At 40.6% G+C, this 24486-nt stretch overlaps 2 protein-coding genes across 6 annotated transcripts in view; one reads left to right on the top strand and one right to left on the bottom strand.

The window, feature by feature from the left end:
* Positions 1–1816: 1816 nt before the first annotated feature.
* Positions 1817–3624, top strand: LOC128354216 (adenosine receptor A3-like). The gene is made up of 5 exons (XM_053314481.1): positions 1817–1996; positions 2182–2316; positions 2476–2660; positions 2874–3148; positions 3287–3624. Exons 1-5 carry the CDS (start codon positions 1817–1819, stop codon positions 3622–3624), a joined length of 1113 nt encoding a protein of 370 aa, XP_053170456.1.
* Positions 3625–4829: 1205 nt separating this feature from the next.
* dmd (dystrophin) overlaps positions 4830–24486 on the bottom strand; it is a 208415-nt gene continuing 188758 nt past the window's right edge. For all 5 annotated transcript variants that reach the window (XM_053314366.1, XM_053314365.1, XM_053314368.1 and 2 more), the window contains 8 exons: positions 23090–23128; positions 22095–22160; positions 17239–17304; positions 14749–14907; positions 12274–12517; positions 10822–10936; positions 10480–10569; positions 4830–7779 (listed from right to left, as the gene is read on the bottom strand). In XM_053314366.1, coding sequence (XP_053170341.1) covers positions 7661–7779; positions 10480–10569; positions 10822–10936; positions 12274–12517; positions 14749–14907; positions 17239–17304; positions 22095–22160; positions 23090–23128 — 898 coding nt within the window. In that variant the 3' untranslated portion in view covers positions 4830–7660. The remainder of the gene's footprint in view (positions 7780–10479; positions 10570–10821; positions 10937–12273; positions 12518–14748; positions 14908–17238; positions 17305–22094; positions 22161–23089; positions 23129–24486) is intronic.

Genomic DNA, 24486 nt, shown 5'->3' with positions numbered 1-24486 from the left:
AGGACAAAACATTAAGTTGCACCTTGGGCTTTAGGAAACATTTCACATTCAACATTTTTCAACATTTTAAAGACCAAACAACTAATTAATTGTGAAAATAACCAACAGATTAATTGATAATTAAAATAATCATTGGTTGCTGCCCTACTTGCTTACAGTTACTTCACTGTGATGAAGTGGTGGAAGAAGATTTTTTACTTGAGTAAAAGTAACAACGTCACAATGTAAAAATACTCCATTAGCAGTAAAAGATTAGCATTTTCCTGCTCTTGCTGGTTGGTGTGGAGCTGGTTTAAACTACTTTATAATCATTTTGGTAATTTAGTCTGTAGGGGGATTCATTTGAATGGTTGTGAGATGGTTATTCTGATAGGAAAGAGAGACAACTTCTGCAAAAAGTTCTGCAACACAAATTTAGAATCATTTAAACTTGTTCATTCATTCCTTCATTGTTCATTTAGTTATAAACACTGAGAGGAGTCATTTTAATGAACACTTCCAGTATTATCTTGCACAACATGTCATTAACTTCTCTTTACAGTAATACCACAAACTATTTGACTATATCAAAATGTAGCTCATGCGGACATAATTAAAAATCTAATATGACATGTTTGTTTTGTCTGGAACAGGTTCGAGACTTACGTCAAAGCCTATCTGCTTTTCCATTCTGCAGAGATCCAGGGCACTGTGGCAACTGCTGCCCTGCATTCAACACACTCATGCTTGACGTGGTCTGTTAGTCAGTGTTTTCTCTGCTTTATCTTCTGTGTAACAAAGAAAGAGGACAGAAGAAGAGAAGAGGGATGGAGAGGAAGGTGGAGGAGGGTGTGGTTTCATCCCCGCAGATCACGCTTGTCCTGCATCTTTTCACAGTTCTTTCTGAGTTTGTTCTGCACATCAGGGAAGTCTGATGTACTGTTTTACTGTCCTGGATGATCCAGACCATCTGATGACTGATCCAGAAGTATAGTGCAGGTAAGAAACCATTACCATCTAAATATGTTATCATTCAAACACAATAAATTTGCAGGAGTTTGTCATAGTGATTTTGGTTTTAAAAGGTTTATTTAGGATGTCATGTTGAGTTTTTCTTTGAATTGCTCTTTTAGTTCGTATTTCTCTTTTATCAATTATGATACAAGAAAAACAGCAAGGTTCTAGATGTAAAATGGCATGTGCAAAATGAAGGTTTACATGTTTTTTTTCAGGCAGGGATTTGATTCATAGACTTCTTATTTACCCTAATCACGTTTATGCACAGCAACAAGCTGCAGGCTCATCTCCCAATCAGCATGTGCAAACAGTGACCACTTGGTTCTGCGTGCTTGTGTTTTTGTAGCATGTGTGTGCCGTTGTTGTTGTGACTGTACCTTATCAGGAACAATGTTCACACATCAGTTGGTCAGCACAAAGGGCACAGGCTGAGCTTCATAACAACCACTGTTCCTCTCTCCTCTCATATCGCTCTTCTTCTCTTCAGTCTGCGTAATCAGCGGGGAATGTTAGGGGCTCTTTCTTTCTTTGGTGATCATGGATTTATCAGAAGCAGAAGGCAAATTAAGTGGATGATTTGCACATCTGTCACATTTGATTTTCTATTGTGTTCCATAGTGAAATGAAACCAAGGTAGATCTAACACACTTTAATCAAATTGAGACAAACACAACAGAAATGTAAGGAGTAACAAGAAATGTTACCCTTCATATCATAGTATATTTGCACCAGAAGCTGGGTATTTTTCACTGGGTCAGTTAGTACTTCTATACTGTGTTTCCAGGTTTTCCATCACTGTGGAATCTCTGCAACCGTCATCATGAACGTAACTAGTGAAAGCTGTACGGCACAGATGCCATACGGATTCCAGCCCAGTTTTAAAGGGATTTACATCGCCACTGAGCTCATCATTGCTGTGTTTGCCATCATGGGAAACCTCCTGGTCTGCCTGGCTGTCATCAGAAACAAGGAGCTTCGCACCGTCACCAACTACTTCCTGGTGAGGAAATCTGTTTCATTTCTGCAAGGTGGTTACTTACAGTACATACAGCCTGTTTAAATATGCAGTAATGAATGAAATGTATTACACATTTTGTATTTTAGACTAAACAATACATACATAATAAACTTGTGTGGCTTAGAAGACTAAAGGCACATATCTAAAGGAGTAATGTGTGTGTGAAGGTATCATTGGCAGTGGCAGACATCCTCGTGGGCTTGGTGGCCATTCCCTGCGCTGTGCTCACAGACCTGGGTCGACCTCACCATAACCTGCCCCTTTGCCTGATGATGCTCAGCATCCTGATGGTGCTCACACAGGTAGCTGCATTTACAGACCTGGCTCAGGACCTATAATGAAAGGAACTTATTTACAGGAGTTCTTATAATTGAGATGGATATTTGCAGGGCAGGGCATTGAACCTTGCCTGCAATTATGTTTTTAATGTGAGTCTTGACAATTGCTCCTCTCTCTTTTAGAGTTCTGTCCTGAGCCTGTTGGCTGTGGCAGTGGAGCGTTATGTGGCGATCCTCCTGCCCTTCCAGTACCAGCGTGTCATGAGCCACAGGAACGCCTGGCTAGCCCTGCTGGTCACCTGGGGCCTGGGAATCATCACTGGATCTGTGCCACTCATTGACTGGAGAAGACAACCAGTAGACTCAGAGTAAGAGGAGGGAAGATGGACAGATGAATGGATAACCGAGTAGATAAATGAGTGCATGGGAAGTTGGCAAGGGAATTGTGTTTATAGATAATTGAAAAATAAAAATACAGTGTAATAACACCACTATAGACAGATAGGGAGTGGATGAATGAATGAGTGAATAATTGAATGCAGGCAGGAAAATATCACACATCCTCTCTACTGTCATTCCAGCTTCTGCATCTTCACCTGTGTGGTGGACATGAGCTACATGGTCTACTTCAATTTCTTCTGCTGCCTGCTGGTGCCGCTGGTGGCCATGTTCATCATCTACGGCCACATCTTCCTCACCATTCGCCGCCAGCTCAGGCGCATCGCCGTGGCCAGGGCTGCCGCAAGGGACAGGCCAGCTGCTGGTAGTGAGAGCTCTGGGACAGAGGACAGTGGACGTTCATCTGCTCAGGGAAGCACAGGAGGTGGAGCAGACATGGGGGCAGGAAGAGGAACCGGCCGACAATCCAAGGAAATGAACAGTAGATGTAAGACTGAAGGAAGGGTTTTAAATAGAGCTGAGGAATCTAGCTTTGGGTCTCTTATTGAAACGAACACTACCACTGTCTTTCAGTCAGGGTTCAGCATGGCCTCAGCTTCTTCTACCAGCTCTGCTCCTGCTGACCGTCGTCCAGGAGAGTCCAACCTGGCCAGATCCAACGCTCGCACCCGCCACGAACTACGGAAGGCCATCTCCTTATTCTTGGTCCTGTTCCTCTTCATTGTGTGCTGGATGCCCATCCACCTCATCAACTGTGTCCTGCTGTTTTGTCCACACTGTAAGGTGCCCATGACCATCACACTTGCAGCCATTTTGCTTTCGCACGCCAACTCGGCCCTCAATCCAATCCTATATGCGTACAAGATGAGGTCTTTCCGACGCACTCTGATAGGCATGTGGAGAGGAATGTGGAAATTTGGTCCAAAAGGGTAGAGCTTAGTGCTGAAGGTCAAAGCCAAAACTTTGACTCATGAATTTGAAACTTATTTGTCGAATGACTTAAAAGCATCCGATAAAGAAGCTTAAAGTAACTGTCTACACAATGCCTCATTTCAAGCACTGTATCTGCATCATGCACACCTTGTCATAAGGTCCAGCTGATCTACAGCATACATGTCTGCTCTAGAAATGAGTCAAAAAATTCAGAAAAAGAACATTTTAACAGACTATACATGCTTAACACTATGGTTCCTATTATAACATGTATACTGTATCATTAAAGCTGCTCTAATCAATATTTTTACATTGACAACGGATCAAATTACCATGTGTTATGTGAAAGGTGACATTGAAGCAGAGAATCCATATAGAAGAATCACAAACTGGGCAGTTCCCCTCAGATATTCAGAGGTTTTTTAGCTTCTTTCAGCTGGTTGTTTTGATTTCAAAGCTTACAACTTCAATACCACTCTCATCAGACTTGTTTCCAGCAGCAGATTGTCAAATTTCACAACTAGCTGGTAAACATAGTGGAACAATAAATGGAGATAGATAGAAATAGAGTGAATATTTACTTCCATTCATGGCGGACACAAACCTGACTTCTGGATGTACAAATAAGCCAATTTGCTAACATGTTTTTCAGATACTATATAAATATTGTGTTTTCAGCTTTTGACAGTGGTGAAAAGAATTAAATGAATGAAGCTTTAAAGGATGAAAGGGCTGCAGCAGAGAGACAGTCATTTATTATATTTTCATAGACACAGATGAATGTAGATTTCACCAGATCACCAAATCTTCACTTGAAAAATGAATTAATCAAAAATATTGTATTAAACTGACACTAAGCTGTTGATTCTACTCGGAGACTTAAATAACACATGAGTACTAACATTGCTTTGACATCACTGGGTTTTAGGAAACACTTCTTTCTGTGGAACAATTTTCTTAATTTAGTGTTTTATTTCATTTCATACATTCACATAATTGTTTCACTGTACACCAACAACATGAGTGTTCTTGCCTTTGTCAGTGTAGAAACTGAATAATTGAGTTGTACTGTACACAGACCTGTCACTGTCTATACACTGGATTTGAACACTGTTGTTTTACCATAATAAATGTTTATGCATTATACTACGCTATTCATGAACATACACGCTCAGTATAAATAGTAAAAAAAGACGTGAGTCATCTCAACATAACTGCGTGCTTTATTGATATACAGTAAAGCATTTTATAATACAGTAGTAAGGCATATATTTGGTGGAATCTGATATGTTGTGAAGTATTGACGCGTTATTGGAAAAAAAATGATGTGAGAATGAAAAGTTAGAAATGAAAAAAAACAAACAAACAAATCAATCAAATTCAGTGTCTGGATCAAAAAGAAAAACCTCTTGGATCATGCTGCAGAAACACACGTGTGTAGAACGCCGTGATGCTCAGCGCCGACTTCTCTGATTGGTTATACATTAAATTAGGATGGATTTTATTTAGTCACACATGCTAATATCAGAACACCTCACACAGCACAAAACAAAATACCTTTGTAACCAAAGACAAAATGTAACACTCTTAGAATGAACACACACAGAAAACAATATCTAGTGTGTTCCAGGTATGACAGTAGTGCACACTGATTCATTTGATTTGTGTAAAATGGTTTTATACTTGAGCCATAGAAAAATCTCTGATATAGATGAGAGAAATGCAGCGAATGCATCCGAAACATTCAGATTTGAGGCCCCGACAGTGCGGCAGAACATGTACGGAGCAATTAGGATATCTGACTTAAATTAATCAGCCAGTGATAATCAATTAATAATCAACAATCTTAGAGGAGTGCAGGATTTAGTACAGTAGAGAAATTGCCTCCGGACCGGACTTGGACAATTCACACGAGGTAGAGCTTGCGTTACCGGGCTTCCTAGAACTCAAATATTTGTTCCTCGAAAATAATGTCAAGCTAGCAGCCTTGTAACACTGTAGTGCTCAGATTCTAATGAAAAAGTCATAAAACATTCCTCTAAGTTCCTCTTACAGTACTTTTGACAGGGAGAGACTGTCGACTCCAAAATCCTTACAATGTACTGTGTGTACCCAACAGACACTATCAGAGCATCTTAAATGATAGAATTAAGAGCCTTACTTTACATGTGCAACAATCAGGAAGATTAGCTTTTTTGTGCCTGAATGCACTCTAAAATATATTTCTGAAATATTGTGTAAAGACTTGATGCAGAACTGAAGATGACATAAAAAATGCTGCTCTAATTTGATCCCATAAGGATAAACATTAAATCACACAGAGAATACTGACAACACTCAGGCTGTGTGTTATTTTCAGATTTTAAAGTTACCCTGCAGATTTTTTTTTTGGTAAGGTAAAAAATAGAAAAGAAAAAAAGTTTACATTCACAGCTTTCAACCAAAACACATTGTGTATATTCTTGAGGTCTAATAAAAGTGTTGAATGTATTTTCTTTCCTCAGAGATTATATCCAGAGTGGATTTTTGGAAGAATTCGCGACTTCTTCACTGCCTTTGTTTGTGCAGTTATGTTACTTGGCGCAGACTGCCACCAACTGTTAGTAAGTGGAACAGCATAAAACAAAAAGGGGGGCCTGCTCTTAAAAACACTGCTCCATAGCAGTACTAGTGGTGAAAAACTGATTTCACACATGAAGACAGTTTACTCCTCATGGGAAATACTACCCAGCTTGTCTAAACTGTTGTATAATACTGTCTGTAACCACAATTAGCATAGGCAGTATCTGGAGCTTCACTCCTACTGGAACTTAAAGTCAGCAAACTCAGTCTCTGCTGCTTTGATTTTGATCATATATTTTTCAGTCTGTCCACCAACTTCATGGAAGTCAAATACTCAATAACATATGCATGCCCATAATATACTGTGATTCAGCTCAGTGGCAGCTTTTGCTCTCAGTTGTTGAACCTTTCTTATATCTAAAAATAACTTGGATATTACTGATATGGAGATCATGGTTTGTATCTCTGTAGTCACCATATAATGTATTGTCTTAGCACTGTTTAAGAAGTAAAGATTTAGGTCCAGTGTTTTTTTTCAATTTTGCTGATGATGTAGTTAATAAAAGGGAATCCACAAGATGTCCGATTACGTCTAATAACTTCTTATTATGTATATTTGGTTTCAAGTGATCTTGTTGATGTGTCAGTTCTGAATCATGCCTTTAGTCTGTCTGTTTGTACACACAGTACACTGGGCTGAAAACAAACACAGGCATAAAAACTGTTGCCATAGAGATGTCAATAATGGGGAAGATGGGATGGACGGACGGACGGATGAGTAGGTGATTGAATAATTCAAATATAACATGAGGTTTGTCAGCCAAAGCCAAAAAGAAAGCTGTAATGTTATGTGGAAGTTAGGCACCACCACACACACACACACACACACACACACACACACACACACACACACACAGTCTCACAGTCTCACAGACAACGTACTGTAAAGATCCAGGATGCCTGCATTACCTTGACAGTAGTGTACGCTGTTATAGAAAGACATTTTCCTCTTAGAAAGCACCCTTATGATTTACAATCATTCTTTTTTTTTGATACAAATGTCTGAAATGCTTTTGCGGTTTCCCCAAATTACAAAGAGATGGCAAATATACGACCACACTGAACACACTTATTTGTATCTCATCTTTCTTTTTCTCCCCCCCCCCCCCCACTTCTGTTTTATACAATTGCATAGAAGTTTAAAAACCAGCCTCTGTTAATAATAAAACAACTTCAGGACGTTTTAAGAAACTACTCAAATCTACAAGTTATAATGTTTTTTTTTGTTTGTTTTTTTTGTACGCGTCGTTGCTTGAACCGCAATCCTTCACAAAAATAGACGTTATATATTCTCTTTGTAAACTGTGTTTCCAATCCAGTTGTTTTGACTAGAAAAGCATGCGATAGGGAGGGAGGGAGGGAGGGAGGGAAGGAGGGAAAGAGGCAGGAAGTAAAGTTGGGGAAGGGGGCGGGATCAGAAGGGCAGGGCCTCGTGCTGTTCGGCGCTCTGCTCGTCTGTCATCACGTTGACCAGTGACTCCATGGCGCGGCCCAGATCATCGGCCATGTGGAACAAACTGCCGATGCTGGGACCTGCAGAGAGAGAGAGAGAGAGAACACACACACTGTAGTGGTGATACACACTGCAAGCTGACAGACATATGACAGGAAAAATGATGATGCCACGAAAAATAAGCACTGATTTTTCACAACGCAGACCAACAGAGACATCTAACATCATATTATGAAGGGCTGTGGACGTTGTGAACGTTACTTTCAGTCAGCCTTCTTTTATGTTTCTACTGATAGGAAGGAGTATAAAGCTCTTTCAGGTGTTGGTTAAAGAGATCTCACTGTGTTTATGTTATCCTGTTATATATTAGCTGCTGGTTAGATTCCCAAAAAAAGTGTTTATAATGTGAATGAGAAGTCCGCAATGATTTACGAACTGTAGCCAAACGGTCTGTTGGGTGTGTGCGTTTAAATGCTAACAATCCTGTAAGAATACCCTGGCTGCTGCATATGCCAAAAAACGTTCTACCTTCCTGATCGGCCCACAGACTTTACATTGTGATGACGTCACAGATTTTTAATGAGCTTTTCTCTGCTGGAGGAAAGTCGAATAAAAAGAGTAACCCTAACCCTTACCCTAACCCATACCTGGCCTTCTTTGCTGTTTGAGGTGTCCTGCCAACAGTTTTACAGACGTCTCACAATGGTGGTCTATTCGGAAAGTACTTTTTGGGCGGCAGGGGGATAATTCGCTGCAATGCTGCGAGTGACCACTGGGGCAAATCGGTTGATGGCTGAGCAGTGGCGCCCTATCAGCTCTTATGATACATCAATGTATTTGCATCATAAAACATGAAAGTCGAAAAAACTCCCTTCTCTTTGTATCAATTTTGTTTAACAATGGTGTTTCTGTCTGGTTCTCAGTCTACAACAGCTCCCCTAGTGGGAAGAATTAGAACACACACACAAACTGCTGTGTGTCATTGTTAAACTGATTTTAAACACACTGAATTTCAGCATGAATAAATGTTTTTTTAGTGTTGAAACGATTATTCCCATCTATAGGAAACGCTGATTTTTTCTTTAATGTTATCCCATAATAAAATGACTCATGTTTAAGACACAATGTTGCACAAAACAATCCCATCCCATTAAATTGCAGCTGATCCTGACTGTGAACCTCGCTCAAGTGTAACATCCACACTCTGAAATCTACACACAGTAAGACACACTCTACTCCCTACTGTGAAGAACAGAGCAGCAGTGTGAGACAGGACAGAAAAGCGAGAGGAAATTAAAGCCTGAAGAAGGGGGGCAGATATTTGCTTTTTTCCCCCCACTGCATCACTGTACCGTGACGTCTCCACTCTGCCATAATGTCTCTCTGCTGGATACTTAGTGCACACAGCTCTACTCGCTATAACAGAGCCAAAAATTCAATATCGTTATTAAAGGAAGACTTGTGTATGTAGTTGAAATTCAGCTTTTCATTGTGTGTGAGGTGCTACACACATGATACTTGTGCAATGGGAAAATGCAGAGAGGTGGAAAACGAGAGGAAGAAGGAAGAGAGAGAAAGTTGAGCCACTAACCTTTCATGGGTGTCCCCTTCTCCCTCCTGGCTCACGGAGAAAAGGAGGAAAGGAAGAAAAGAAAAAAAAGAGGAAGAAAGAGGAATAATCAGCCTTGTCTCAGTAATAGAGAGGAAGAGAAATATCTGAAGGACAAGTAACACTTCACTATAGACTTACAGCTGTAATACACTGTGATACATAAGAAGGACATTATACAACCTTCCCACACTCATATATAGTGATATAAAGCATGTTAAAGTATTTGAAATGAAGGTGACACAAATCATATTTGATGAAGCACAGAAGCTCTTTATAACTACATTCTTCAAATCGTCACCAAAAGGTCTCAATTCAGAATGTGGGGTCAAAACCTTTGTTGCAAATTAATTTTATTCTTGTCTTATTGTCTTTTTCCTTCCCCTTTTTTGATTAGTTTACTTATTGTTTATGGATTTAACTTTTTTTGATAATTTCATTAATATATATTTTATTTCATTATTTCTTTTCGATTCTTTTACATTGTTTCAAAATATGCTGCTCTATAATGGGTTACAAGAGTAAATGCAGTTAAAGTTTTAATGCTGAATATTGATATCCTAGTTGACCTGGCATCACCTGTGGTTGCCATGGTAACAGCTATCTGGTGTAACAATGCAGAAAACATCCTTGAGCAGCTACATTGTCAGAAATGCAACAAAGGAGCAGCTGTAATGTCTGTTTACAGAGCAGCAGAAGACTCTGAACGTCAACTCTGACATCACTAATAAGAACAACTATATGTAGATGATTATAGAATGTAAACACATTCATGCAATATAATGTTTGATGTTTGTTAGTGCACAGCAAAAGTGAATGAAAATCAGTGTAGCAGAGAAGAACAGTACTCTGCTCTCATGAGACTGCAGTCACCTGTAGAGCTTATATAACTCACGCCCACTATTGCTAATTAGACCAGTTACTTTTAATGAACTCAAAACGGCCAACTTTTACATTTTCTCACAGTTGAAAGCCTCAAGGAGAGCTTTGTTTAAAAGGTTCCTTTCAGGAGGAAACAGAGTCAGATCACCACAGATCAGATGATTCCTGCCTCCAGGAGAGAGACGACTTCACTGCAAACACACACCATCACTTCTCATTTATCTGCTTACTCTGCCTCAAAATAAATATTAACTGAATATCCATCACAAAACTAGTTAATGTTCCATACCTTGACTATGAGGGAAAGAATTGTTGAGCTGTTCCATCACTTCCTCCAGCCCAGATGCATCTTGGGAAGGGCTGGACAGCTCGTCATCACCTTAAACAGGAAAAGAAGAGAGAGAGAGAGAGAGAGAGATCAAGCTTTTTCCACATTCTGACTACTACAATAATAGTCAGTCACATTGCTCATGTGTTATGTAACATGCTATTGTACTGTGATGTCCAACAACGTCCAACAGCATGGTCTCGGCAAGCTGTGAAATCACACTCTATTTATATCCTCTGTGCTTTAAGAGGGTGGATGCAAATTAAAGGATTCAAGTGTGTGTGTGTGTGTGTGTGTTCTTACCCATTGTATCAGTAGTCTGGCTGGCAGCCACGCGGAGCAGAGGGAGGGAGGAGTCGGAGCGCTGGGACGAGGTGGAGGGAGAGGACAGAGCTGTGCCGTTCACCTTGGAATCCGTCTGAGACACACACACACATACGCACACATCAGACACACAACAGATTGGCAAGCGCGTCACCCAGCTTAATTAGGAGAGTCTAAAGGAAGTGGTGTGTGTGTGTGTGTGTGTGTTAGCAAGATGCTCTGTCAGCTGTTACTGGCAGTCAGTTAGACGGTGTGGAGGAGGACTGAAGTCTGAGCTCTGAGTTCATGTCAACTTTAAGACTCTGTTTAACTAATGATTTTTGGGAAATTAATTTTATAAAGTGAAAGAGTGAGTGTGAGAGAGAATGAAAGAGAGTGAGAGAAAGAGTGAGAGAGAGAGCGAGAGCGAGAGCGAGAGCGAGAGCGAGAGCGAGAGAGAGAGAGAGAGAGAGAGAGAGAGAGAGAAATGCAACAAAGTTCCCCAGCTGGACCTGAACTTCAAAATCCCCAGTTTGAGTCCAGCCTGGAAAGCATTTAACAGCCGAGAATTGATATGAATGGGAAAGTGTGTCTAAACTTGTGACTGGTACTGTATGTCAGAACGTTTGATCATAACAGCTTAATGAGGGATTTGAAGCAGCTTTGCTAAGGCTAACTCATCAATCAAAGCAACTTTGAAATGACTTTTGTAAATATTTGCTTCGAGCAGTTTTATTGGGAATAAGACACAGCTCAAAATCAGACATTTATGGTCTCTTCACCTCAGGATGTGGTAAAGACTACTACAGCTGATGGACTGTGAAAAGATTAGCGACAACTATGTAAATAAGTCCAGGACTGACAGTCTGAAATGCTGTATTTAATACTATATCAATACTATATTAGAGGGTTGTCAAAACCTAAACCTAAACTCCACTGTACAGTCAGTGGTCAGTGCTGTGGCCAGTGGTCACCTACTGGCAGATAATGTGTTTATCCTCATCATCAGAGTTGCAGTACTTGTATTACTTGATATTATTTTCTATGATCACACACAGCCATGATTAAATGATATTTAACAGAATGTAGTGGAGTCCTGTCCTCCCACATCCTAACAGTGCACAGTCACTCACTGCCTACAGCTACTAATGATGCACACCTGTTCATAATTTAGCAGATGATCTGCCCTAACATCACAAACCCACTCAATAAAAATACATCAGAGCACACCTGAAGCCCTTCAACAAAACCTTACACTGTGTTATACCAAGATGAACATGCATATGCAAAGTTTGCACGCTGACTAACAGATAAACTGTGACACATTTAACACATATAAAACACAGCTAACACTGAGGCTGTCCTTACTGTATAATCCCAGGAACATTGCACACTTGTATATAGTATCCACACTGCTCATGTTCAATCATTTTAAATGTTACTTCTATGTACCTGCTCCAGTAGCTGTCTGAGCCTGTGCAGTTGGGACTCCAGCTGTTTGTTGTGGTCTTCTAGGATCTGCATTCGGGCTTCCAGACGACCCTTGTGCTGTCTCAGCAGTTTGGCCTCAGCGATGAGCTCGGCGTCACGCGCGCTCTGTGGCGACACCGGGAGCATCTCCGGGGGCGACGGCAGCGGGGACAGGCCCTTCCTGTCATGAGCCTTCTTCAGACGGTCGTACTCGGATTGCAGCTTCCTGCAGAGAGGACGGCACGGGAATCAATCCACTGATTGTAGCACCGTGTGGAACATTAAACTCCCACTGCTCAGTTGAGAAGGTCAACTTTTGTTTTATTGATTGTTGAGGAAAACCTGGCAGTAAATAAAGTAAACATATCATCTGTTTCCTGAGTTTCAACACATTCTCCTTCAGATAAAAAGAAAGAAAGAGTGCAACAGTTAAACAATGCTAGTTAGGCGATTCAGGTTTAACTTGACCTTTATATTAACTGTTTGCTAACCCTTCACTAGTATCACTAGTCACAAGTAGGTATGGCTATTGTTAGGATCTTATCAATATTACCACTCTTATTGAAACTTTTATTACTCTGCAAAAATTAATACATTTAGAAAAAAGATAACTTATTTACATTTTTTTTAGAGCTGTATCAATTAGATTAGTCAATCAAATGAAAATTAATCAGTGACTATTTTGATAATCAAACAATTGTTTTGAATCATTTTTTAGGAAAACATGCACAAATTCTGCTTCTAGCTTCTTAAATGTGAATATGTTCTGGTTTCTTTAGTCCTCTATTATAATAAAGTGAATAATTATGTTTTCAGACAGTGGATTGTTGTTCAGAAGACAAAAGAAGACATTTGATGTTGCATCAGGCTTTGTGAAACTGTGACTGACATTTCTGACATTTTATAGTCTGAATGACTTGCAGATAAATCCATCAACATTAATGAACACAACTGTTAGTTGCAGCCCTAATTTTTTATATAACTAAATCTTGTTTGGTAGAGCAGCAATACCGTGTTTGCAACACTGAAGTCACTGTATTAACTCAACAGCTCCCTAATAATACAGTACATTCATCATTTTACAGTTGCATATGTACATTTTGTCATGTTACAACTAAATATGGAACTAAAATGGATTTGACAGGGTTTGTATGTAATGCACCAAGGTGCTAGTGGTGTTCACCCTCTGTGCTGTGAAACCACTAACTAAGATCAGCTGCAACAAACTACCGTCAGAGGTCACATAATTAGTCCACCTGTGTGCAGTTTAATCTCAATATAAATATACCTGTTCTATGAGGGCCTCACAGTTTGTTTGAGAACATTACTAAACAAACATCAGGAAGATCAAGAAGCTCATCAAACATGTCAGAGATAAAATTGTGGAGATGTACTAATCACAGTTCGGTTATAAAAGATATCCCAAGCTTTGAATATCAAGAGAAGGCTGTCCACTTAAACTGAGCAGACAAGGAGAGGGTTCATCACCGTTAACTCTCCACACATCTTTGCCACTAAAAGAAAGAACAATGACTCTAAACTTGCGGTCAGAGCTACACTGGAATGATTTAAAGCAAAGAACTTTAATGTTTTAGCTCAGTCCTCAATCCAACTGAGAATCTGTGGAGAGATTTGAAAATGACTGTTCACAGACAGTTTCCATCCAATCTGACTGAGCCTGAGCTATTCTGCCAAGTAGAATGGGTATTAAGTGCAGTCTGTGTGCAGAGCTGGTAGAGACACACCCCATTGCATCATGTCTCATTGACCCTTATTTATATATTTAGTATTTAACACATATTTTAACATTTTTATGGGTATGGATGTGTATGTGGTCATGGGTATGTGTGAGATGTGCTTGTGTTTCTTCCATATACTGACTCCAGGGACACTTGTGCATCTAACATAGGTCTTCATCTTTGTTGTAATTATTGTTTGAATCACAACAAGTATTTTACACATTCCAAGCACTGTGCATGTTACAGTAAATACCTCAGTGAAATTTGAATTCCAGATTATAACACTGCAAACTGTGGAAAAGTCCAACGGAGGTGAAGACTTACGCAAGAGACTGTACAAACCTAAAGTTTCTACAAAATAAATAATAATCTGGTGATAAAAATAGTAACTGAGGATTAAAAAATAGTGAAATCAACCACTGTCATTATTCATCATGTCCTTTGTCATCCTCTCTATGATGATGATGCCAACACATTCACTGGCTGGAGGCTACAGCTGCTTTCTCTGCCAGACAGTCGACAAGAACTGGACTATTTTTAAGGTCTCTGGATAATTAAGCTAAACAGATAATGAGTGGATAAGAGATAATGAATACATCTGTTGAAATATGATGCAATAAAGAAGAAAACACAAACTATTTAAAAGCTGCTTGTGGTTTATGAAGAAGGAACTGATGTTTAAGTTAGAGTTCTGGGGTAATTAAGTGATGCTACTGACCTGTTCTCCTGCTCCAGGTCACTGAGGACCCTCTCCAGCTCTCCCTTCTCCTCCGTTTCCATGGAGATGAGGATCTGGGCTGGGCTGCGGGGCTGGCTGAGAGGAGAGCCTTGGTTCAGAGACTGGCAGTAGTGCTGGATCAACATGTGCTCGTCATCGCTGTACACACACACACACACACACACACACACACACACACACACAGACACACACACACACACACACACACACACACACACACACACACACACACACACAAGTGATGGGCGCCCATACACACACATTCACATGAGGAGGAAAATGGAGAAAAAGAAAAATCAGCAAGTGGATGAACCAGCAGCAGCAGCAGCAGCAGCAGCAGCAGTGACACAGGACTGCACCACTAGAGTGTAAAACACAGCGGGGACAGAGAGAGGGGTCAGAGCGGTCTCGTCTTCACAACACATTTTTTCCTCAAGTCTATTCGGAAAGTCTGGATTTTGGGAGCAATTGGATTTGGCCACGCTCTGCCAACACTGAGCGATGACACACAATGTTTGGGAGGTATTTAATTAGGCCAGGTATTTAAGAAGCCGCCGTGCTCGCCGCGCCGCTTTCAGCTCAGCCAATCCTCCATTCTCAATACTAAGAAGAGCTGCAGATATGCGTGGCTGGAAAAAAACAACAAATCCCCTTCAAGATGACTGCTGACTTGAAAGTAAAACTCATTATGGAAGGAGTGTGGAGCTCGCCTGGTTCAAAAACGGCCCCTGGGTGCTTTCTGCTTATCTTTTCTGCTTTATCAACCGAGCTGCTTTTTACACGTTGATGTGTTACACTGGAGCAATTCTTTACTTCCTATTTTAATTATGGGCTCAAGTTCCATGTGTGTCTTTTATACGAGCCAGGCTTTTAACTTTTACTCTTATTATCCCTGAAGGGGAATTCATCTCACAGCGAGGAGAGACACAGAAGTGACTGAGTGTAAACTGGTGTGTGGTGGGAACAAGCTTCAAGACTGGTGTCTGCCAGTATCATGACAGGCTGTGTGTGTGTCAGGAGCTGATTTAGTGGCTTTTTACATGTTGGATGAAGTCTGGAACTCACCTAGAGGCTGTTTTATATTGTTTTAGTTCAAAACTGATGTAATGCAGTAGTAAATATTGCAGAAAGAGCAAAGTAATAATTCATTCTGCTTTTTTTCCTCTCTCTTTGCGGCAAAATAGATTAAAGTCAGTGATTCTTAGTGAGAAACAGCCTCTGTGGAAGAACTTTCTAAAATGAGATGACTAACCCTGATGGTGGCATAGTCATCAGGGTTCAGACTTCAAATTTAACTTCAAATAAATCTGTGTGTGAAAAATTAGGAGTGTGGAGTTTCGATGATGGGGGGTTAATCAGGCAGGGAGAGTCTAATGAGAAAAAAAGGTGTCAAATTGCATCACGGGAATAGCAGGATCCAGGTGTTTAAAAGGTTATATCTCGGGCACACTGGTGTCTTTTGTAGTGATCCCTCAACTGTAATTAAGGTCTGATATTTTAAAAACTTTACTGTATAAAGTGACATCAGTGCACTAACACAGTAAACTTCTCTGAGCATTTAATAATAAGAATTAACTATGAACTCTATGAACCTTTTACCTTTGCATGCCACACCTTCCTCTCTGTCCTTGTTTCCTGTCTCTCTACACTGCACTGACTGTCCAATAAAGGCAAAAATGCCACACAACAAAGTTATGTCTGCTCAAAATTCCTGATAGAATTCAATTTATAATGATAAAACTGTAACTGTTAGAAACAAATGTAATAAACTATAACATTTTCTATATCCATATTTCTTCCAAATGATCAAATGGCTTTGTTGCTGCAGGTGATGAGTAACACCAACACACTAAATAAACATGTTAACAGGATTGGTGAGCTGGAGGTTACAGTTGCAGCAGTTTCAGGAGTGTACAGTACACACAGAGTAATTGATCAGAGTAATGTTTACATAGGCCAAGATATTAATCTGGATTTGAATGATTAAAATTTGAAGACTTCAATAACTCGACACCTGACAGTTTATGTTCCTCTCTCTGTTCCGTGTTGAACCTCCTGTTTAAAAGTGTCACATTTCTTTATGGGTGCTAAATATAACATTTTTTAAGAAAGAGGGATCAGGGAAAGCAAATGCATGGTGACTGATGACTTTAAACAGCTAACAGACATATATGCTTACATGATAGCTACTATGTGATAAGAAGAGTGACAGAGGACAAATAGTCTGTTGCATATAAACATTACAGTATGATAGGATACAATACTCACACAAGTTTTAACCCACAATATGAGCCTGTATCCAGAACAGTCTAACAGTCATTGACATATATCACAACCAGCCAATGGAAACAAAGAAGACAGAGCCAGCTCACACACAGCCGGCCAAATCAGTGAGTGAGAAGGTTGGGTGGCGAAACGACACAAAAAACAAACAAACAGACAAACAAGCAAACAAAAAGCGGTTCTCACATGCTCTCATTGGGTGAGATACTGTCATTCAGATAAGAGCCATTACGATTCTCCATTTCCGCTAACCTGCGGAGGGGGAAGAAACAGAGCAGTCAGTCCCAAAACCAAACGGTCGAGCAAGTTAGCAGATCGAATCCACCTCAGAACAGAATTAATAGGTGGTGCTGCTGCAAAGATTTCTGTGGTTTCTATGTTGTTGTTGAGACTCTTAGTGCTGCTTTTTCTTCAGCATATGTTGTTATAAGTGAACCCTAGAATGCTGCATTGTTAGCCAGCCCTCTGTAACCCCTACCACTTCATTTTAAAGTGTCTCTACAAACTCCAGCCATCTGTATATACTTTAAACAAGTCTGTTTTTATTGGCTTGAAAGCTGCCTTATAAAAGTGTTGATTGGCAGACCTTCAACGCATAACGCTGCTAATTGGTTTTCAATTTATTATTACTCACTTGTGCAGCTGCCTATGTAGCTGATTTAGAGCTGGCGCTGGCTAAATGTCTGCTGTGCTCTCACAAAACACTGCTGTCTGCAATATAATGACAATGCATGCCACACACAGGGAAGCTGCATTAATAAAGAGGAGTTTTTAATGGACAAAAACTGGTTTCTTAAAATCTTATAAACAGAATTATTGAAAATTTTGGGAAATATACTTCTTTGCTTTTTTGCTGAGTTACATGAGAAGATTGAAGGAAAGCTTAAATTAAAGGCTGTATGGAATGAAAAATACATTTTCTCAGTTTGAATCATGTGTTCAAGTGTTAATTGTTCATTTAACTTTTGTTTGATATGTAAAAAAAAACCCAATAACAGATCATCCAATTAAATGTGAGTTTGGGAGAGCAGCAAGTCACAGCAGTCATATGAAACCATATTTCATAGTTTGTAGTAGTAGCTAACAGAGCAATATGAAGAGATAGGAGATGTGTTACTTTTTTTTATTTCTATGACAATGTGGCTTCATATCTAAACCTTAAACTCTAAACCCTGCCCACTTCATAGCAGTTCAATCAAATGCAAATAATTTGATTTAAATCCCTCAAATATTCCATTTCACTGAGAGATATGTCACAGTACAGAAGCTAAAGATGCTCTAACTTCTTACTTTTGTGTCCTAATAGAGTGAGGACAACTCACAGAGAGCACTGTCAAGTGTTTAATAAAGACTTATTCTTCTAGAAAGTAGTTCCCATGGCAAGTGTTGACGGTAATTATAATCTTTGATAGGTATGTCAAAAAAAAGGTTGTTTAATTACTCTAATCCCTAAATGACAGGGAGAGTCTTTTAGATGTTAAACAAACTAGTGTTGGGCCATTAAGAGGAGTCCTGTACTGTGTTTCTCTATCAGATCTATGAGAGAATGTTGCTTTCATCACTAGATCAGTTTCCTGATGGTAAGAGTGTCTGCCAACAAAGTATTGAGATTTTGGGGCTTTATCAGCCTCTTGAGCTTGGCAGCGTGTACTTATGCAGCGTCTGCTCGGGCCGGTGTGTTTGTACTCATAAGCTGCTGCGCTCTACAGAAAGAAGAGATAACCTCGCCATCCTGGAAGCCGTCAGCTCACCCGAGGCTTAATTATGTTACTCCTTCGCCCTACCACCTTCCTTTTAATCTGCCGGATAGTATCTGGAATCCGGTCGCATCTAGACGCGACAGGGGCTGGCTGAGAGAACAGGGCCTGCGGCGGGGAGTGTGACTCAGCGTGTGCGTCTGTCGGTGTGTGTGTGTGTGTTCGTTGTGTGTTGATGTGTGTGCGTGTGAGCTCGAGGCAACAGTGAGTGGTGTCAAACACTCTGCCAGGGATCAAACACTCAGCCTGTGGGCTCAGACCTCACACGGACCCTCCGCTGTGGAATGCCAACAGTGCCCGACCTGACTGATTAAATGATTGATTGATCGACTGCTTGATTGACTGGTTGTTTGATTGATTTGACTGCTTCTTGTCCCTCAGCGGTGGGGTTTTTTTTCTGGGATCACTGCAAACTGAAGGAACACTGGGATGTTTTTGGTGAATAAGCTCTGATTGGCTCAGTGTGGCACCACAACAATATTGACGGCTTTTCTCTCCAGAGTCCAGCACTGACGAGGCTTTGGGGCGCACATGCTGCCTCTCTGAATGATACGAGCAACGCCTCAGATGCATTAGCGTATGCATGGACTGGACTCTCACTGCAGAACGCTTATTCACCAAAAACTCAATGCATCACTTTATCATGTATACAAATTCACTTTCTAGTATGCAAAGGGATATCTTGACATTTTACTTTAGTCTTACTCCATTCTTCATCTTCATTACATCCTGAATGGACTGTTAAATTACTTTCAGCACATTCAGCATTTAAACACATACTGCTGCTGGCTTTAAAGGGATAGTTTGGGTTTTTTGACATGAAGTTGTATGACATTTTTTCCACCACTGCGTCCTGTGAGCGGAGTTCTGGCCGGCTTTTGGTGTTGAAGAAAGTAGTTCCGGCTAGTTTCTGGGGTCACAAAGATAAAGCGTTTTGCTTCAAAAAACAATATGTGTTCAAAAGAGTAATACATTTGCATCACAAAATCGTTGTCCATAAAAAAGTCAAGACCTCACAAGGGAAGTAGTGCCAGGTGTGTTGCAAATGTATTACTCTTTTGAACACATATTGTTTTTCGAAGCAAAACACTTTATCTTTGTGACCCCAGAAACTAGCCGGAACTACTTTCTTCAACACCAAAAGCCGGCCAGAACTCTGCTCACAGGACGCAGTGGGGGAAAAGCCACTGCTGATACACGACACTGACGGTGAGGATGTCATACAACTTCATGTCAAAAAACCCAAACTATTCCTTTAAGTGAACTAAAGTACTGCTTCTTTTCCATATGCACTCCCTGCACTGATGTCTGTTGCTTATTCATAGAAAAAGAAGATGTCACGAATAAAAACAGTTGTCAAGGTATCCCGTCCTCCATCTCTAAATAATCAACAACCGTGCATAAACGTCTTTCAAAGCACTGACATATACAGCCATAAACAGCTGGAATATTCATATAGAGTGAGTTGTTTTTGCTGTTAAAAGGTACAGGAAACACTAAATCATCAATTTATGGATAAATAGGCATCACAGATGTGTGACTATATAGTGTGCATATGAGACTACCTGACTTCCTGGCAAGTGTTGGCTATAATGGGTGAAACATGTTTATAGTGTGTGGCAGATGGATTCAGACACTGGACATCCTATGAAGAGGTTTGGTGGTTTGGGTATGACCACAGCCAGAAGTGACAAACACTAATGGCTAATCTTAAAGAAGTTGGTGTAGATGCTGCTATAGTATCAGCTGTATCAGAAGTGGAGAGTATTTATATAACTAGGCAGCAACACTGTCTTGTTGTTGTGTTTCCTCTTCATCACTCTCCTGCTACATCATACGGTTTGTTGTTCTTATAGTTTAAAGGTAACAGTGACAGACAGATGGTTCATCCAATCACCTGCCAAGTATTTTTTTCAAAGTGCCTGTCCTTTTTTTCAAATAGATTCCAAGGATGACTTCTCACATGCTTCTGTGGAACAAGCCATCTGGCGCTTCAGATTGGAAGCGTGTACCTTTAGCACATATTTCATCAAATGAAAAAGAAAAAGGATGTTTGTGTGTGAGGCGTCAACTTCAGCAGAACTGGATATAAAACTAACTTCAGTAATAAACTATTTAGTTCAGGAGGCGCTTCATCAGTTCTGTGTGTGTGTACAGGTGAGTTTTTTCCTAATGGAATAAGTGAAGATTTTTTGAGTTACCCACATGTGTGTTACTTTTACAACTGCTTTAGGAGCACATGAACGCCTCTCTCTTTCTCTGTCTGTCTCAATCACACACATGGTGAAACAGATGCCCCGTGTTCCATCAGTGTTCTGTTCTTGGTCATTAAGACTCATCTGGCTCAAATGTTACACTGTGTGCCATGTTTGTGTGTCGCCATGGCAACCTCAGACATGTGGATTTGTTGTTGTGTGGGGCTTTGAGGTCATTATGGCGACCCTCTTGATTTTATTTGCATCTAATCGTAGCGTCCATACCAGCCTGGCATGAGAAATATCACAACACACTTGGTTTGTGTTGTTTGATGTTTTCTGTGACTTCAGTTTCCTGTACCTTTGACTCAATCATCAGTATTGCGTAGAAGATATCTGACATATTAAAGCAACTAGACAAGCAGACACTGACTGGATATGACATGTGCCTGAAAGGCAGCTTCACATCTTCATTGTTAGCATTTAATATGATTACTAAGACTAAATGATTAAAATAGACTCACTGGGTTGTGAACAGGAGAGGAAAAACAAATCATTTAAAAGCTGCTGATTGATTTGAGCTTCAATCTGCTTTGAATTTCTCACCATGGTGTGAGGAGAATGGTCTGACTTGTTCAAGGTAACAGCACTTTTTAATTAGTAATTTAAAGCTTTTTAATGATTATTGTGCTCAACTTTTGAGAATGGCAATGTTGACCGAAAGTTTCCCCCGGAACTGCATCGGTAAGGAATGAGGCCAGCCGATCCCCTGTGAGTTAGTGGCTATGTGAACGCAGCGGGAGGGGAAAGACACACATCCCGATGCAGGAAGTGTGCTGCGCTTTAAAAATTTCCCCAAATTCATTATTCCCAAATCACATCAATCAAAAATGTTTCTGGTGTCTGGAAGAGCTCTCTGGAGGAGCCATTATCTGCGCTGCTCGTAGGGCCGATGACAGTAGTGGGGGAAACGCAGAAAAGTAGAGCACTTGGGGGGGTAGGGGGGTGGTTACTTTCCCGTGTCCTGTTCACAAAACGCTGTGAGCCTAACGCTGCGAGGAGCCGCCGTTGAATACAGATGGTGTGTTACCGGTTGGCGTAGTGCTCGATCCGGGTGTGCGTGTCGTCATGTGAGAGCTGAGGGGACGATCCGGGACTGTGAGAGAGAAAGAAAAAGAGAGAGAGAGACAAGAGAGAGAAGAGTGCATGTGAATCCAAGCGGGAGGGGACTCATTAATCCACACACGCATGCACACACACACACGCACGCTTGCACGCACAAGCCGCATGAATCTGCAGGAGAGCCATGGGGGAGCGACAGTACGAGGCGCAGATGTGTGGCGGTGTGTGTGTGAGATGCTCTGTAAATAAGCTCCCTCCGCTTGTATCCTGCACTCCCGGCTCGGAATACATTTGCCTTCGCTTCAAAAAGACGTGTCGGATCTGAGATCTCACACCTCATCTGCTGAGAGAGAGAGATCAGTGTTCTCTGAGGACCCCGACGACTTCTCCTGCGGTGTTTTAGTCCTTGAGAAATTAGGATATGACTCTTTTAAAACTTCCCTTTACGAGGGCACCTTGACGCTGTGAAGTTTTATCTGTTCAGAGCTCAAACAGTTTTCAGGATGAACTGATGAGTGCAGGAAAGTGTCAGGATCCAAATAGAAGAAACAGTGTTCATATGTGCTTTAGGACATTTGAAAAATCATCAGCCTGCCCTTTAATAATGATGTTAATATTGTATATGGCTACCAGCATGTTTAATATCACAGCAGTGACTCATGGTGAATCACACATCTGCAGGATGATGTGAGGTCAAGCAGCAGCAAGAAACTGTGAGATGATAAACCCACCACCACCACAAACAACATGACACTGTACACAATGAGTGTGAAATGAGTGGAGGTGAGTGTGAGTGTATGTGAGTGTGTGTGAGTGTGTGTGTGTGTGTGTGTGTGAGATTTATTAGAGAAGAAAATCATGAGAGAACAGGAAAAAGAGAGAGAATATTTGAGAATGAGATTGAGAGACTGTGTGTGTGTGTGTGTGTGTGTGTGTGTGTGTGTGTGCAAACCAGGTACTCACGCATGGTCTACGGGCCAGAAGTTGATCAGAGTGACAGGACTGCAAGACAAAAAAACGTGAGATGATGACACAGGAAGTGGGGAGGACACTGCACAGCAAGGCATGATGGGAGCAGTAGCATGGAAAGCAGCGGGGGAAGGGAGGGAGGGGCGGGGGGGTAGTCTGAGAGCAGATTGACACGAGCGATACAGCGTGGTCACATATGAGTTATTGTGCACAGGTACAGCACACACACACACACACACACACAAGCAGTATAGATCAGTCACACAACACACTAACACAATATAAAGGCTGTGTGTGTACATGTATAAAAACCATATAGTGTGCGTGTACATGTTTAAACACTCATAAGCCTTTCATTCATCACTTGCACACAATAAGAGTCTCAAACTGTAGAAAACCTTTCAATTATTGATTATTTGACAATAAGTTTCTCACAGTACTGCATGTCAGATATCCGTATGTGCTGTACAGTAATGAACATGTGGCCTTGAGTAACAGTGAGACATTGATCAATCTTCCTTAGGTGCCAATAAGGCGTTATTATTGATTTGCTTGCTGACTGCTGTATGTACCTTTAGCCAATAGTGCTGTTAAGGATAATTGGATTCCAATAATCATAAAAAGCTGATACTGACTTTGGCTTATTGCAGGTATCAGCCAATAATTAACAACAAAGTACAGTATAGAAATAGTAAATATACTGTGTTTGAGGTGATATATAGCAACATGTTTGTATCCCCTGAATTTTTTTCTGTGAGGTTTGCTTGAAGTGAGAGGAGGCATAAAAACAGTTACTCTGCTGCCAATGTGGTGATTTATAGCAAACTAAAGACTTAGAAAAACATAATGCTTAAATAAACTATTTTAATGAAACACTCCATCCAGAAGATGCATTTAAATCACTATTTTAAAATAGCATTTAACATTTTGTTGTATCTATTGTCGCAGCTGTTTCATACTGTATGAAAAGCCTCATTAAATCCCTGCAGCATGTGAAGCAGGGCAGATATGTATTTGTGACAGAGATGTCATTATGCATGACTGTTACTGTGTTCACTCTGATTAAATCACATGCAAATTACACCAGGCTGCTAGAAAGCACACACACACACGCACACGCACACACGCACACACACACACACAAATCAGGCTGGTTAGAACACGCCTGTTTATGAAAGAAATGTTGGAAAAGAAAGTTACATTGTTTTACTTTACTTTGAAATGCATTACAGTGCAAATACAGCTGTATCACATCAATGAAGATTTAATGTGATCACTGATGTACTGTAGAATAGTTTGGATTGATGCTACATCTATAAAAGATCAGGGTTTCTTGGAGAAGCTCTCTCACTGTTTGTTGAGCTATTGCGGTCATGCTCCACTGTGATTGG

Source organism: Scomber japonicus, chromosome 24 (genome assembly GCF_027409825.1).
Source record: "Scomber japonicus isolate fScoJap1 chromosome 24, fScoJap1.pri, whole genome shotgun sequence".
Classification (NCBI taxonomy): domain Eukaryota; kingdom Metazoa; phylum Chordata; class Actinopteri; order Scombriformes; family Scombridae; genus Scomber; species Scomber japonicus.
This window is presented reverse-complemented; position numbering and strand designations above follow the sequence as displayed.